A 14,480-nucleotide genomic window follows, 5' to 3' on the forward strand; every position below is an offset into this window, starting at 1 on the left:
TGACAGAATGGCATGAATGAACAAGCTGAATCCATTTCACAAAGATAAATCCCATCAGTGTGGTTCCATGATCCTGTAGCTCAAGAAACCACACAGAGCGGCTGATCGTGTCTGCTGAAGAACACTGGTGATGTGAACAGCAGCAGAAGACTGAGAATCTCCTCAGAAAACACGGCTGGCACACATTTGCCCAGTGTGGCAAATAGAACAGCCCTGACCCCTGACTAAGCCTTGCTAGTTCTCCCTCGGGGACAAAAAAGTACATTCTATTCTAACTGTGACAAGAAATTTGTGGGTGGTCTTCGTTTACTCTCATGAGGGGGAAAGACATCAGATTGTACGTCTCAGTCAGTGGGTGCAGGTCTCAGGCCCAGGAGGGATTATGTCTTGGTTTTCAAGGTTAGAATTCATAATTTCATGTTTCACAGTGTTTTTGGATCTTATTAAAATTCTGTTAATAATTAATATCTGTTTCTAAATCCAACCAGAACTTCATTGTGTTGACACATCATATATCTTTTTTCCTTCTTCATCTTCTCCTTCTTCTTTTTTTTTCTTTACAACAGTGAACGCCATTTCATTTTTTTACACCACAAAACAACATGAAGCTCCGCCCAGACCCCTCCTAGCTAAACCATGGACTTTCTGTTGCCACCGTTTGTGTGGTGCTTGCGTGGGATTTAACCGTCGTGCCACTGCCAGCACGTAAAGTAGCGCTAGGACGACGCGGTCATTTCACGTATGTCCATGAGATCAAGTTAAAATGTCTCTTTTTATGAAAGGGTCCTCGAAACGGCACTTAAGCCAGTAGAGGGAAAAAGATAAGAAAGTGCCGGAACGCTCTCACACTCAAGGTACCAGTGGACCAACAGGGTACAAATACTTGTCACTGAGGGGGCCTTCGTGTACCCTTCAGTGTCCGTCAGTACCCCTTGAGTCAGAGGTCACTTCAGGCCTCTTGAACACTAAAATTGTATTTCTGAAGTATCAAATTTACCTTTTGAGGGAAAACTTGTCCCTGTAAGTACAGAACTGCCCTCGCCTCGCAGCTTCCTCTTTGAGCGGGCGCTGCTGAAAAAGAGTCTTCAAACAGAGAAGCAGTGATGGCATTGACAATCCTGTCAAACATTTAATGAACAACATAAAGAGAAAGATGAGCAATACGACCAAAGCAATACAACCGATAAACATACTTCTTCTTTTCCAGAATAGTGCAGCAACAATCAGCACAGCGTTTTGGAAGCTCAAAAGACCATCTTGACGTTGGCTGTCCTATAACTCTGCTACATGAAACCATATCAAACACAGAATCGTTGGAGGAGTAGTGAGTATCAAATGATGTCATTAGATTGTCTCTACATCTTTTAGACCTGGTAAATGAAAACAGACTTGACATGTCATCAGAATATTGTTTCTTTTGGTAACAACAAAAATCTGCTGTTGCCCGACTGCTTCTTACGTTTGTGGCGGTTCCCTCTCTGGTCGCGAGCCTCGTTCAGCCTCGCCCTGGCCCGTCTGAGCGCGCCGCGGCATCACACTTGCAGCTGGTAGCGGTCGGGGTTGCTGATTGTTGGCGCAGCCTCGGCCCTGCCGCTCAGAAAGACCAGGGAGGAACAAGAACTGCAACTTTCTTTGAGCTGAAACACTTTTTTCCCCGCAACAAACTCTGCAAAGGTGGAGCCTTCAGTGTTGGAGGGCCGTTCTGAAGGGATGTTGCGTGTCAGCAGAGAGAGAACACTGTCATGTCCAAATATCTTTGGGAAGCAGCACGATAGGAGAACAGCAGTAGGACATCACTTTTCTCTTTTTTCCTACTTTGGAGAGTTCCTCTGGGCATGCATTCAGTTCGGGTCCATAGAAGCACCTTTATATAATGTTACATAGCACCATTTTTTCTTATAGATTTTCTGTTATACTGGGACCCAACCATGGCATGCATACACTCTAAAACTTTGTTGTCTTGGTTACCATTGCTAAACATAGCTTCATTTCAAACATTACAAGGCAAGTAATGAATATTAATACAGTACTTTACATGTAGAAGATGAACTAATACAGTACACATTAAAGAAAGTGCTAGAGTATAAAATGTCCATGTTTATAGTCTTACTCTACACGTCTATCGGACACACCAATGTATCACAATACATTTAGCTAAATATACACCTCGTCACATGGTCATTTGTCACTTCAGTTCACGTTCAAATGATTACCAAACATGTACATGTCTACATGTCTCACTCCGGAACAAAACAGCAAATCAGAACTTCTTGTTTAGTAAGCAAACATTCACATGACTCTACCTGCACAACCACAAATACACACAGACACATTGTCAAGCAGAGTCCCGTCTCTGATCCTCCTCAATGTGACTCCATGTTTAAAGCAACAATCCCATGAGGACATTAGCATCGGCTGCCACTGGCCGACGTGATCATTCCTATCTGCTACAACAAAGCACATAAAGATAAGCAAAGACACAGTCTGACTGTAGAGGTGCTTTAAGGCGTCGGGGTTGGAAACAGTCCAGATCTCTCTCAAAGAGTCCTGTAGCTGCTGGCTGTCACGCTGACACCGAGCATCACACAGGTTCTCCTCAACATACCAACACCGCCACTAAATGCCAGTCTGTCCCACAGGCTGTCTGATGCCCTCTGTGACCACGACAAGGGATCGAGCCATCGTGTCTCCACAGTCAGACCAAACGTGAAATGGCCTACAATTGGAGGGCCAAGTAAGTTCTTTCCTCACCTGGAACGCCAGAACTGAGAACCCGAAGTCGCTTCAGTCCCACCCTTTCCTAGGCTGCAGCCAACAGAACTGATTATACGGTCAAATGCTGGTGAGGAAGGAGGTCCAGCGGGTCATCGAGAGCCCGCCAGCTTCTGAATCACTGTTCACGTGTGACGTTACATCTGCTTTAACATGACTGAGGCCATCCCGACATTTTATGTTCAAAATCCCTGGAAAGGACTATGTAACAATTATTGCGGTATTATTGTCTCACAACTGTAATCGGGAAACTAAAACAAGCACAGGGGAATTAAAAGCCTTGTGCAGGAAGAGTACAGCAGGAAGTGGGTGTGTTCATTGATAGCAATGCGTAAGCTATAGGAGGTGTGTGGTATAGGAAGGCAGCATGTCTCCAGCAGTCCCTCAGAGCCCAGGGACATTTCCTCAGACCAAATAGTTTTCATTCCAGTTTCTTTTACTGTTCAGAAAACGATGCACTTCAGCTTGGTGCTGCCAACGTGAACCGACAACGATGACGTGTTGGTGCGTCGAACATCTAACAGTCACCGTGACCTCCACTCTCGTACACACAAGTGCATGATTCTCTGCGTCATCAATCACCAACACAGTTCCATCCTGGAATGTAAGTCACCCCACTAGCCACACTATCGCTCCCGTTGCCACGGCGCCAGGACACGCCGCGGGTCTGTTCATTCAACGCTGCACACGCTTCCATCCCACTCTGACACGTCATGTTGAAGAGAACGAATATGTGAATGTGACTGAACGAATGTGTCACACGTGTGAGGCTGAATCTGGTTTTCTTCCAATGTGTCAGTATTTATAAACCAGTATTTAGACCACGCGGGTCTGTGAGTGTCAGAGGGTGATCCCATTTTAAAGAGGCCATTTTCTGCTTTTAGCTTCTGTCCATTTCCTGTGTCTTAAAGAGCTTCTTATGGTCGTGTCGTTAAAACGTGAAACGAGAAGGGCAGAGCAGACACAGTTCCTGATCCCACCTTCTCCCCTGACTGATACACATCCCCATGTACCACAGCAGCGCCCCCTGCTGGCTCTCTGACTGCTTCTCTTGGTGCCAGCTAACACCACCTTATCACGTCCAGAAGACGTAGATTCCCCTACTTTTTGAAATGTATTGAAACGCCCCTAAAGGGACGATCAGCTACCTGACTTCAAACCTGTGAGTTCTGGCATGTTTGACGAGCAGGCTGAAAGGCCTTCCTGTTCTGTTGACTGCTGGGTGGAACTGAATCTCAGCCTGCCAGGTGATTTGTAGCCACCTTTAGCTAGCTAGCTAACTAAAGCAGCCCTCGCCTGATTTATTGGTGGTGCAAGTAATACTTGATGGTTGTGATGTGTCCACCAGACGTTGTCACTCACTTCCTCCTCAGGTCGATCTATAGGTTCTGATCAGAATGTGATGACACAGCCCTCATCTAGGGCATCTATCTGTTGCCATGGTAACAGCTCATTAACCTCCCCACACCAGAAGACCCCTTCATGCCGGCGAGCATGGAACCAGGTCCTTGTGTGAACCCGAGGAGGAGCATAATATGGCCTCTTCAAGTGGGTGAAGTGGATGGAGTGAAAGTGGGAGGAGTTTCAATTTTGACACAAGGTACAACGAAACTGTTTGGAATTTGTCAAGTGGCTCTGAGGCAGCTGGCTTCTGGATCAGTGCCGCCACACCTAGCCTGGCCTGGCCTGGCCTGGCCTGGCCTGGCCTGGCCTGGCCTGGCTCGGCCCAATAACACAGGGAACCCCCCCCCCCCCCCAAAGACCTCTAATCAGATTCCAACAAATGATGACATTAATTTGAACGGTTAATTTGAGTCCTGGAGTGAAACAATCCAATTAATTTTACTTTCAATTTGTTATATCGTTCTCCATTTCTGCAGAACTCAGTGTGAGGCTTCAGTTTGCTACATATGTTAGCACGTAAGCATCAACATCGATGAGATGGTGTCAAGAACACAATAGCATGTTGGCTCGAGGGTCCATGATTGTCACCACACAGAAGGCAGATCAAGATGCTCCCTCTGATTACAAAGCAGCAAAACTAAAGTGCAGCTCTTATTAAAAGTGCTTTTGGGCCAGCAGGCTAATATTTGGAATTCAAAACGCAGATGACCATCACACATTCCAGTCTCAGGAGAAGAAAACCACATCTTCATCTGAGGCGAGAGTTCTCATCTGAGGCAAGAATTCTCTGGCCATTGATGCTGAATCTAATCAATGTAAAGAATTATTATATATTCTAGATCATCATTTACAAAATAAATTGTGCTTTGAACTATACTCTCTACTCTGCCTCCTCTAACTTTGACCATTTGTATGAAAATAAAACAAGTGGCTGGATCATTTTAGCTCACACCTACAAACACACCTGACTCTGCTTCTCAAACACCTGAATACATCACCAGACACCACTAGCACTAACAAATCACTTTACACGTCTGAGCAGTCCTTTCCCTTCCCACCATTACCGGTCACATGATTGCACCTGATCTCCAGTCGGCCGAGAGTCTGACTCTCGGCCCCAACCACGCTCTCATCATGCTCTTTCAATCATTTACAATCATTGCCAACAATATCAAGAAGAATGAACAGGAAGCTCAGAGCTCCATCTGAAGGTTCTATATAGGATGTAGAACACGGCAGAAGCACCACACCATCAGTAACCTCATCATATTTGACTTGAAAATACTGCTGTCACGGTGCCAGCACGGCACCGGGAAGGCCAGAGGAACCTTGACGGAGCACAATCATACTGGTGACCTCCAGCTGATGGTCTAGCTAACACTGCATGTCTGGCTGACAATGATAAGTTCAAGCCAAGGCAATACCCAACTGGCACTAACATGTGGCAACATTATTGTTCCTACGGTTACCTAGAGTTTAATTCAAGGATCTCAATACACACTCCGAAAGGCACCCTGCCAGACTGTTCAAAACAGAAACGCCTTTGGCATGAAGCCACCAGGTAGCATTTGTCCTTCAACCTGCCGCCCTCTGAGCAGGAGACACCAGAGCAGACCTCAGACATGTCTCCGTGGCACCGGTGACATCTGCTGCACAGCTATATGCTCATTTAGGAGACAGCGTCATTAACTCCTGTGTCCCCTCGCGACTCTTTGCCATGTTAGGGTCACATTTTAATAGTGATGACCGCGCTTTCCCTGCAGAGACGCTCTCACAGGTAGGAGAGGGACGGGAGGGTTCTGGAGTTCTGCACCTGTCAATATATTTATCTGTGAGGCTGCTACTAGTTTCCTGTTCCCCTCATCGACAGATCGGAGGACTGTCACCTTGGCCTGAGGCTGGCGTGTGCATCAGCAGCCATGATAACGGAAGTCAAACCTGATTCCTCCAACTCAAACGCTGATAGAGCAGCAGCAGCACGTCACTGCTGGTGGTGGGAAGGGCTCAGACCCCCAGCTCCTGAGCCACCAGCTCATTTATACAGAGGTGTTAAGGCCTGGTGGAGCTGATATTGAGCCTTTCTGTCCCTCCATCATGTGTCTAGCAGTGTCCCTCCCTGACGGCAAGCTAAAACAGTGGGAGGTGTCCCACACCGGATCCGATACCTTCCTGTGACACGTGGGAACACGTTTCTACAGTGCTGCATTTCTTTCATCGATCTGAAAAGCATTTTGATACACTGCTCTAATTTAGGAAACTACGCTTAAAGAAATCTAAAATACAATTCTCATTGTTTCAAGTATCCACACAACTTTTAAAGGCATCACTGTCTTTAACGTTCTAAGTGCTTCCAAGTCTTTTAGCCCAGGTGTTGGTCTGGATTTAAGGCATCACTACTGGAGAAATAAAATATGATTGCTATTTCACCCAAAACGTGTATTTTGCCTTTCAAGCACTCACAAATGACAGCAAAACTGTCCAAAAAAGCCCATTTTCTAACACTGACACAACCCTTCTAGCTTGGCGCTACAGTGAACGAGCACAGGTGAGCACGAGTGAGTTCGTTCGCCTGAGTGCACTACAAATGAGTGCCAAACCAGAAGTGTTCTAGTACAGTTTTATCTAGAATCAAAGTCTTTGTGGATTACCGAAAAGACAGCTGGATAAAGAAGGCATGGATTATAACGGACGATGACCTGGACAGTTCGTAAGCTGTTGTTTTTGGACAGCTTTGCTGCAACAATGCACGCAGTGCTGGCAGAAGATTTAGTATACACACACATTTACTGATAAAAGGCTCTGACGTGGACAGGAGCATCAACAAATGGGTACAAGAGACTCAGCATGGCGGCTCCACTGATGCTCATGATGTCAGAGACCCCCGAGATGAAAACAGACAGGTAAACTCGTCTACTGGCGATGGGAGTCGATGGGTTTTTTCGTCAATATTATCCATTAGTATGTGTTTACTGGGGGATGTCTCCAAGCTAACACCAGTGATGTAACTACATGATCATTTCATATTTCTGTGCCCCTCTTGCCAGTCCAGACTATTCCTCCAGATGCAGCCCTGCACCGAAGGCCTGAGGGCGCCCTCATGTGGCTGGTATGTATCATGTCTTCTGTGTCAGCAGAACACATGTAATATGTGTCTTTCAGCCGCTTGAGTGTGTGAGATTGAAACTGGGAGGCAGTAATTAATTAATAGCAAATGTAACTGGAGCAAGAGATACTATATTGGCTGAACCAGCTCTACAATGAGACAGCAGTCCGTTTCTCTCCTCTGTCCTGATGGACGGTGGAAGACATCTTCTCAGTGATGCATTCTTCCTGTTACTCGGGTCCATTCTTGCTCAGGTTTTATATCGTTGAGGTTTCAGAGTAAACAACTCAATTATCAGGGTCTAAATGTGATGCCGAGTGATAAAGGAGAGAGAATCTGCTCTGTAATTTTTGCTTCACTTGCTGTTAACTGTTTGATGCGTTAATGCTGAAAGTCGCACTGCTGCAGGACGGTGTGGGTCCCTGGTGACATAAATACACACTGTCAGTCCTGTCTGAAGGCTTGTGGATCGCCACCATATCCTGATAGACCCCCAGTAGCTGTTTCCATCATCTCCATGTTGGTGAGGTAGCAGTAAATAAGCATGTTGCTACATTTGGCCCACTGCAGGATGTTCCGGTCCCAGCACAGTGGGATGCTCTCATTTCTGGTCCTAGCACTGCAGTGCTCTGGTCCTGACACTGCATGGTGCTCTTGTCCCAGAGCTGCAGGGTTCTCTGGTCTCAGATCGCCATGCTGCATGGTGATCCAGGGCTCAAGGGTGCTGTGGTCCCAGGGCTGAGGGACGGTCTGGTCCCAGAGATACACGATGCTCTAGTTCCAGGACTGAGGGGTGCTCTGGTCCTAGAGCTGCGCGGTGATCTGGTTGCGGTGCACTGGCTCCAGAGCTGAAGGGTGCTCCGGTCCTGAAACTGTATGGTGCTCTGGTCCCAGGGCTAAAGGGTACTCTGGTCCCAGAGTTGAATGGTGCTCTGGTCCCAGAGCTGAGGGTTGGTCTGGTCTCAGAGCTGCAAGGTGGTCTGGTCCCACAGCTGAAGGATGGTCTGGTCCCGGGGCTGAAGGGTGGTCTGGTCCCAGAGCTGCACGTTGCTCTGGTCCCGGGGCTGAAGGGTGGTCTAGTCCCAGAGTTGCACGTTGCTCTGGTCCCGGGGCTGAAGGGTGGTCTGGTCCCAGAGCTGCACGGTGCTCTGGTCCCGGGGCTGAAGGGTGGTCTGGTCCCAGAGCTGCACGTTGCTCTGGTCCCGGGGCTGAAGGGTGGTCTGGTCCCAGAGCTGCACGGTGCTCTGGTCCCAGAGCTGCATCACTGAGGAAGTAGTGTTGCTGCTGATGTTACGCTGACCTCGGTGTGTGTGTCTGTGGGCTCAGCGTGTAACAGACGTGCGATGAACCTGGGCCCTCTAGAGCTGCTCGGACCAGGAGACGTCCACTGAAGGACGACACACCAGCAGCGCCGTACTTCCCAAAAGAGCATTACTCAGCATGTCCCACTTCCTCTCAGCCGCTGTCGCATACACGCCACCAGTAAACGAACCACACGAGAGCTCCTGTCTTCCTCTTTATCTATCATTTAAATATAAATCTAATCACCAACATCTTTCATAAAAAAAGTGTATCAGACACTCTGAGTTCATTGTTTCAACGGGTGAGAAATGAGAGGAAAGGCCTGAACAGGGGAGTGGGATAAGAGGATGGGGGTGCCCTGCACACCATATTTTAGAGGAGCGGTGTTCACCCACCAGTAGGGTCCCGACACGTGTAGACAGCTGCTAATGGTGACAAATCCCACTAAGACGCGTTTCCTGTCATTTGTCACCCATCTGAATTCTTTTTTTCCTCTGACCCGGTCAACAACGCCTCTGCACATCTGTAAATAATGCAAACGATGGTGTCAAGTGACCCAAGTTTTCTCTCAATCAAACACAGACCCCAATTTAAAGTGATACAGCTTAATGGGAACCCTCGCAGGAGTGGAGATACTCTCACTGACGATCAGAATCCTTTTATCATGTAAATCAAAGGTAAACTATTGCCCCTGGAAGACCCTCCAGGCTGCCCGTCCTCTTCTTGCTTTCAAAGGGTAGGGGGGCATCTGGAATAGGCTTGGGTGTAGGTCCACCGCGCTCTACGCAAGTGAGAACGCCTGATTATACAACGTACATTTGCTTATCTACACACTATTGAATCCGAGCAAACGTGAGAAAACCATTACAGTTGGGAGTACATTTACGTGTTACCTTCTGTTTTCATTCTTTTAAGGCTGATTGCATTTTAACTCGGGGTAGTCTCTTAAACCGGGGTGTTCTTTGAGATGATAATTGCACCATGAGATCCGCGTATGCCAGCAGCTCGCTGAGGGGTTTTCGTGGTTACACCGCATCCACCGCACCACTAACCATCAGGCAACCAGCTGCGACTACTGTTACATGTCAATATTTGGTTGAATGTAGGCTGTGACATCAGGTGACCAAAATTCTATGTCAGCAATGACAACATCAATCAGCTTCATCAGTCAGATGACAGTTGACGTAGATACGATGTTGGTTTAATTTGTGCTGTTAACTAACCAGGATCCAATGTCATCATGTTAACGTACAAATTTGAATGCTTGACATTTCGTAGGTTTTAGGTGCAACACTGGATTTTAACGTCAACCTGATTTTCATTTTCAAATAAAATTTAGCGTCTTTCGACTTGATGTGTGTGTGGGGGGGGGTGTTAAAGTGCAGATACCAGCACTGAGAAATGAAATCAATGAGAAGAGACATTTCAGCGTCTTCAGCGGGACCAGCTGGATTGGAAGTTCAGGACGCGGTCAGCGAGAGACGCCCCATCTGGTGGAGAATTGGCGGCTACTCAGTTATTCATGGTTACAGCCAGATGTGTTGCTGCCGCCAGGTCAGTCCTCCTGCTCCTCGCTGTCCTGTCCCGCGTCTGTCCTCTTCTCTTTGTGACACGTGAAAATCCGCCGCATCTCCTCCTCGTAGCGAATGAAGTTCTCTCCGAACCTGGCCCAGGCCTTCAAGGGCACTGTGATGGTGTTTCGGTACGGCTGCCGCACCTCACTGATCTTGAGGAAGACCCCGTATCGATTGGAGCCCACGTCAAAATAGAACCTCTTGTTGTCTACTCGGAAAGATGCTGCCTCGGGGAGCTCCGGATGCTCGTCATGGTTCCTGGCTCCAGCTCGCCCACGTTCATCACCATCGTCGTCGCCATAGTCTTCGATGAGCTGTGCAAGCGCGTCCCGGAACTCAATAAGGCCCTGTGCAGGGAGCACTATGGTCTGCTCGATACCTTGGCCGTAGTAACCCATGGTGCCGTGACCTTTGCTGACAGTCTGCCGGATGCGCAGGAACCTACCTCTCTGGTTCTCCTTCAGGTCCAGGAAGTACTTCCTGTTGTCCCTCTCAATGAACTCGCTCTTGAGCACACGGTGGGCATGGTCCTCGGAGCCAGTGGAGCCAGTGGGGGAAGGTGGTGCATGCTGCTCCTGCGCCCTGCGACGGGGCTCTAGCGTGCGGCCCTGGCCGTTGGTGCCGCTGTGTTCATCCGTCTGCGGCGCCGGGCCCCCCCGTAGCCCGATCCGGGCGTAATAATCGATGAAGTCCCCCAGGCAGTAGCGCAGCGCGGGGGCCATAGCCATGGACAGAGTCAGCTTGCTCTTCCGGATGTTGTCGTGGCGGCCGCGGCCGATCCACACCTCGGCTATCTTCAGGAAGCGGCCGCGCACGCTCTGCTTGACGTCCAGGTAGAAGCGCTTCTTCTGGATGTCGACGCGCTTGGAGGCGAGCTCCTGGATGTCATTGCCCGGCTGCTGCTGCGGCTGCGGCGGCTGCTGCACATACTGCTGCTGTTGGGCAGGATAAGCGGCTCTCGCAACTGAGTCTGATGCAAGCTTCGCCCTGCCGCGGTCCATCCCTCTGCAACATCCATCAGCCATCATGCTTTATATTCCTCCACTAGACAGCATCCCGGTGGGCGACTGCGAGACGACCAGCTCCCTCCCCCCCTTCTCTCTCTCTCACTCCCTCTCTCTCTCTCACACACACACAGACACACACTCACACACACATCTGGCTGCAGCTAGAACACGCTGCCTCGGATGACCTGAAGATGGCAGCTAGTTTTGACTCATCAGCTGCTCGAGTCTCGATGTCCTGAACAAAGGTCGAGCCGGTTTAGCCGCTCGCTCTGCGGAGCTCCGCGTCTCTCTCCATCACCTCTCTGCCGAACAGCCGTCGCTTTCTGCGAGGGAGCCGCGAAGCAGCCAACCTGAAGGGAGGAGGAGGCGTCCAATACTACATGAACCCGATGAACCCATCCACCCCCCCTCCCCGTCCTGAGAATACCTCCGTTAAAGAGACACGAGGAGGCTGCAGCTCTCACCGAGCTCTGCTACCGATGTGTAACCGCCACCGAGTTAATACCGAGCTGCAGTCCGGACCTGGCACCAGGCGGACTGGGTCATTCGGAAGAGAGAGGGTGGGGGCTCAGTCTAACAACTGGATCAGTACAACAGAGGTAGTTGACATAGTTTCCGTAACCTTGGAAACACAAGGTGAAGTAAACAAGAGAACCGAAGCTCCACTTCCATTCCATCCGACCAGGAGGAGGAGGAAGCCGCAGCTCCCGTGAGGTCATGACCAGCTAACATCACCCTGCAGGCCTCGTCCCTGAGAGGCTGGGTACCAGGCCCAGTCCCGCCAGATCCCCAGGTGGACCCTAGTGTCACAGCTGCGGACGTCTCAAAAACACACAATTGTCATTTTAGTAGGTTTTTCAATTAAAACGTGAATGATGACTCAAGAAGGAGGATTTATTATTAATCAAATCACTGTTGCAGCAGTCAAAATGATCACAACTAGATTTTTTTTCCCAAATCTTCAGGCCTGAATCAGAGTTGCAGTTTTATCAGCTGGTGCTGAACATTAAAGAGAAAGCGCATCAAGCACCAGCAGGTAGGACCTCTCACTGACTTTCATTAGGGGAATATTCCCGTTTATTGGTTCTGCAGAACTCCACATGGAACTTAGAACAGTGTTTAAAAAAAAAAGCTCTTCATTATTTATCATTGACTGTGATCGAGGTCAAAGTTTGGAGTGATTGCGGTGCTGGTTTGGCGTCACCTCAGACCTCGCCTGGCTCCATCATGCGCTTCATTTAAAACATAAAATAGAAGAATTGATTTACATTTATTCTTCGATCATGTGGCGTTTCCCTGCACGGTTGAGGAGGGATCCCTGCTGGCTCAGCTCAGCATGGATGCTAACATGAAGCCCCGTCTGCTTGAACGCTCATTTCAAATCCTTTGAGGTCAATGAATGACCCTTCTTTTGAAAAGGTACTGTTTCTTGCCCAGAAAAGATCCCCCTGTTGTCCAGGAGTGATTCTGCAGCTGTGGCCGTCTGCCTGAGACCAACAGCAGCAGGTTTACGGAGTTTCACTGCTCACAGAACAACAGCCTTTTTCTTTGTTACTAATATTGGAATTCGATTTGATTTCGGCCGTCTTCATCTCCTTCTTCTCCTCATGTCACTGTCATTTCTGTGGCTCCAACTTCAACCTCAAATCAAATGTCATTTTAATTATTGATTAGAATTGAACCTATTGATTGTGGTTCTTATCAGGGCCTGGTTCAGTTCCCAGTTGGTGAAAGGTCAGATATTCACTCGCAGGCTCTGGTGTCTTCTCCAAGGGATTTTCTTATGATGCGTAAACCATTTCTGTATGTTTACCACTGTTAAATGAGTGACATCAGCATGTTCTGGGCTCTGATTGGTCCACATAGGTCAACCAGTTTTGTATCTCACCTTTGAGCTTTTAAAAGCAGAGATTACTCTGTTTGCTAGAATTTAATAAATGTGTACAGTTAAACTGTTTGATTCACCAACACAAACCAATCAGACATCCAGCATGAAGATGAACCTGGAGCCCTCCATTGAACCTGCTGCTAGTTGTTCTGGAGAGGCTCTTTTACTGTTTAGGCTAGTAGAAGTAGTAGTAGTAGTAGTAGTAGTAGTAGTAGGAGTAGCAGCAGCAGCAGCTATGAGACAATAGGTAGTCCATACTCTTGACTCAAGGCATTTCAGGAAGAAAATAACTCACTGGAGAATCCAAAGATGAATCAGCAGCTGGTCGGTGCTTCTTGACCCCTGACAGCGTGTCTATCTGACTCTGCGAGGCCAGTTGGCTCCGTCTTCACAGGAGATGTGCTGCTGTGACGCTTGACTCGGTCTTTGGCGCTTATCCAGACCAGAGATTGTTTCCTTAACCCAAGTGGGTCCACCAACACCAGCCCGGTGAGAGGGTGCATCTTCAGTTGGAGGGTGCTGCTGGCCTCAGCCGAGGAGATAAATCAGGCGGGTGATGGAAGCTAAAGGACTCGGGGTCTCCTCTGAAGATGCAATGTGGTTTTATGAGGTGGGACGGACAGGTGCCATCTTCTCCTCAAACGTAAAAACAGCACATTTGATAGCTGAAAATCAGGAAGTAGAATTTTGAAGCTCGAGTGCATCATATTTTCATGTCAATATGATGCTGAATGAATTCAGATTCTGCTCATTGCTCAGAGAGAGCAGGTCATGGGAGATGAGGAGGTAGCGAGGAGGATGCCTACTGAGCATGCTCTATGGGCAGAGTACCCCAGACTCACGCTGGCCAAGCTGCCTACTTCCTGTTCGCCCGCTGCTAATTTGATGGGGATCAATAATTTAATCATGCTAGATTAAATTCTGATTGTGAAACAAGTCGTGTCATCTGGGTTGCGTCAAACTTAAAACAATTTATCCAGTGTTTTACAGCCTCAGCAGTTAATATAGGGTCCAGCAGTGGAACAGATGATGTCTGCACACGTCAACAGTTGCAACCAACTCCAGAAGATGGAGACAAAAGAGCACACTCCAGCTTTAACTGACACACTGCCTGAGTTCCTCTTGCCTTTACATAAACAGCGTCATGGAACCAACTGGCTGAACGATTACCTCAGGTTGTGAAGGTAGCAATTCCATCCCTTTGTTCTCCCGGTCACATCTGTCAGCTTTGACAAGGGGACTCGGCTCATTCCCAGGTCACCCGGAAGTAGGAGCCTGCCACCTGGTCCTGGTCCTGGGTCTCCTACCAGCTGAGAGACTAGATGCCTGACCCACCCCAGCTGGCTCCTGTCAACCCAAAGGAGCAGTGCTCATGCCCTCTCCTCCTGAGCAAACCCATATGGACCGCTTGTATTCACAGACATAAAGCA

At 48.5% G+C, this 14,480-nt stretch overlaps 1 protein-coding gene across 1 annotated transcript; it reads right to left on the bottom strand.

Annotated features, from left to right (window-relative positions):
- Nucleotides 1–1,109: 1,109 nt before the first annotated feature.
- On the bottom strand, nt 1,110–11,757 carry purg (purine-rich element binding protein G). The gene has a single exon (XM_086188073.1). The coding sequence runs from the start codon at nt 11,181–11,183 to the stop codon at nt 10,137–10,139; it is 1,047 nt and encodes a 348-aa protein (XP_086044199.1). The 5' UTR covers nt 11,184–11,757; the 3' UTR covers nt 1,110–10,136.
- Nucleotides 11,758–14,480: the final 2,723 nt, after the last annotated feature.

This window comes from Aulostomus chinensis, chromosome 19 (assembly GCF_037954235.1).
Source record: "Aulostomus chinensis isolate RoL2024-O1b breed Wild chromosome 19, RoL_Achi_v1.0, whole genome shotgun sequence".
Taxonomy (NCBI): domain Eukaryota; kingdom Metazoa; phylum Chordata; class Actinopteri; order Syngnathiformes; family Aulostomidae; genus Aulostomus; species Aulostomus chinensis.

Excerpts from the sequence above, each read along its gene's own strand:
- purg (XM_086188073.1), bottom strand. The coding sequence starts at position 11,183 with ATGATGGCTGATGGATGTTGCAGAGGGATGGACCGCGGCAGGGCGAAG.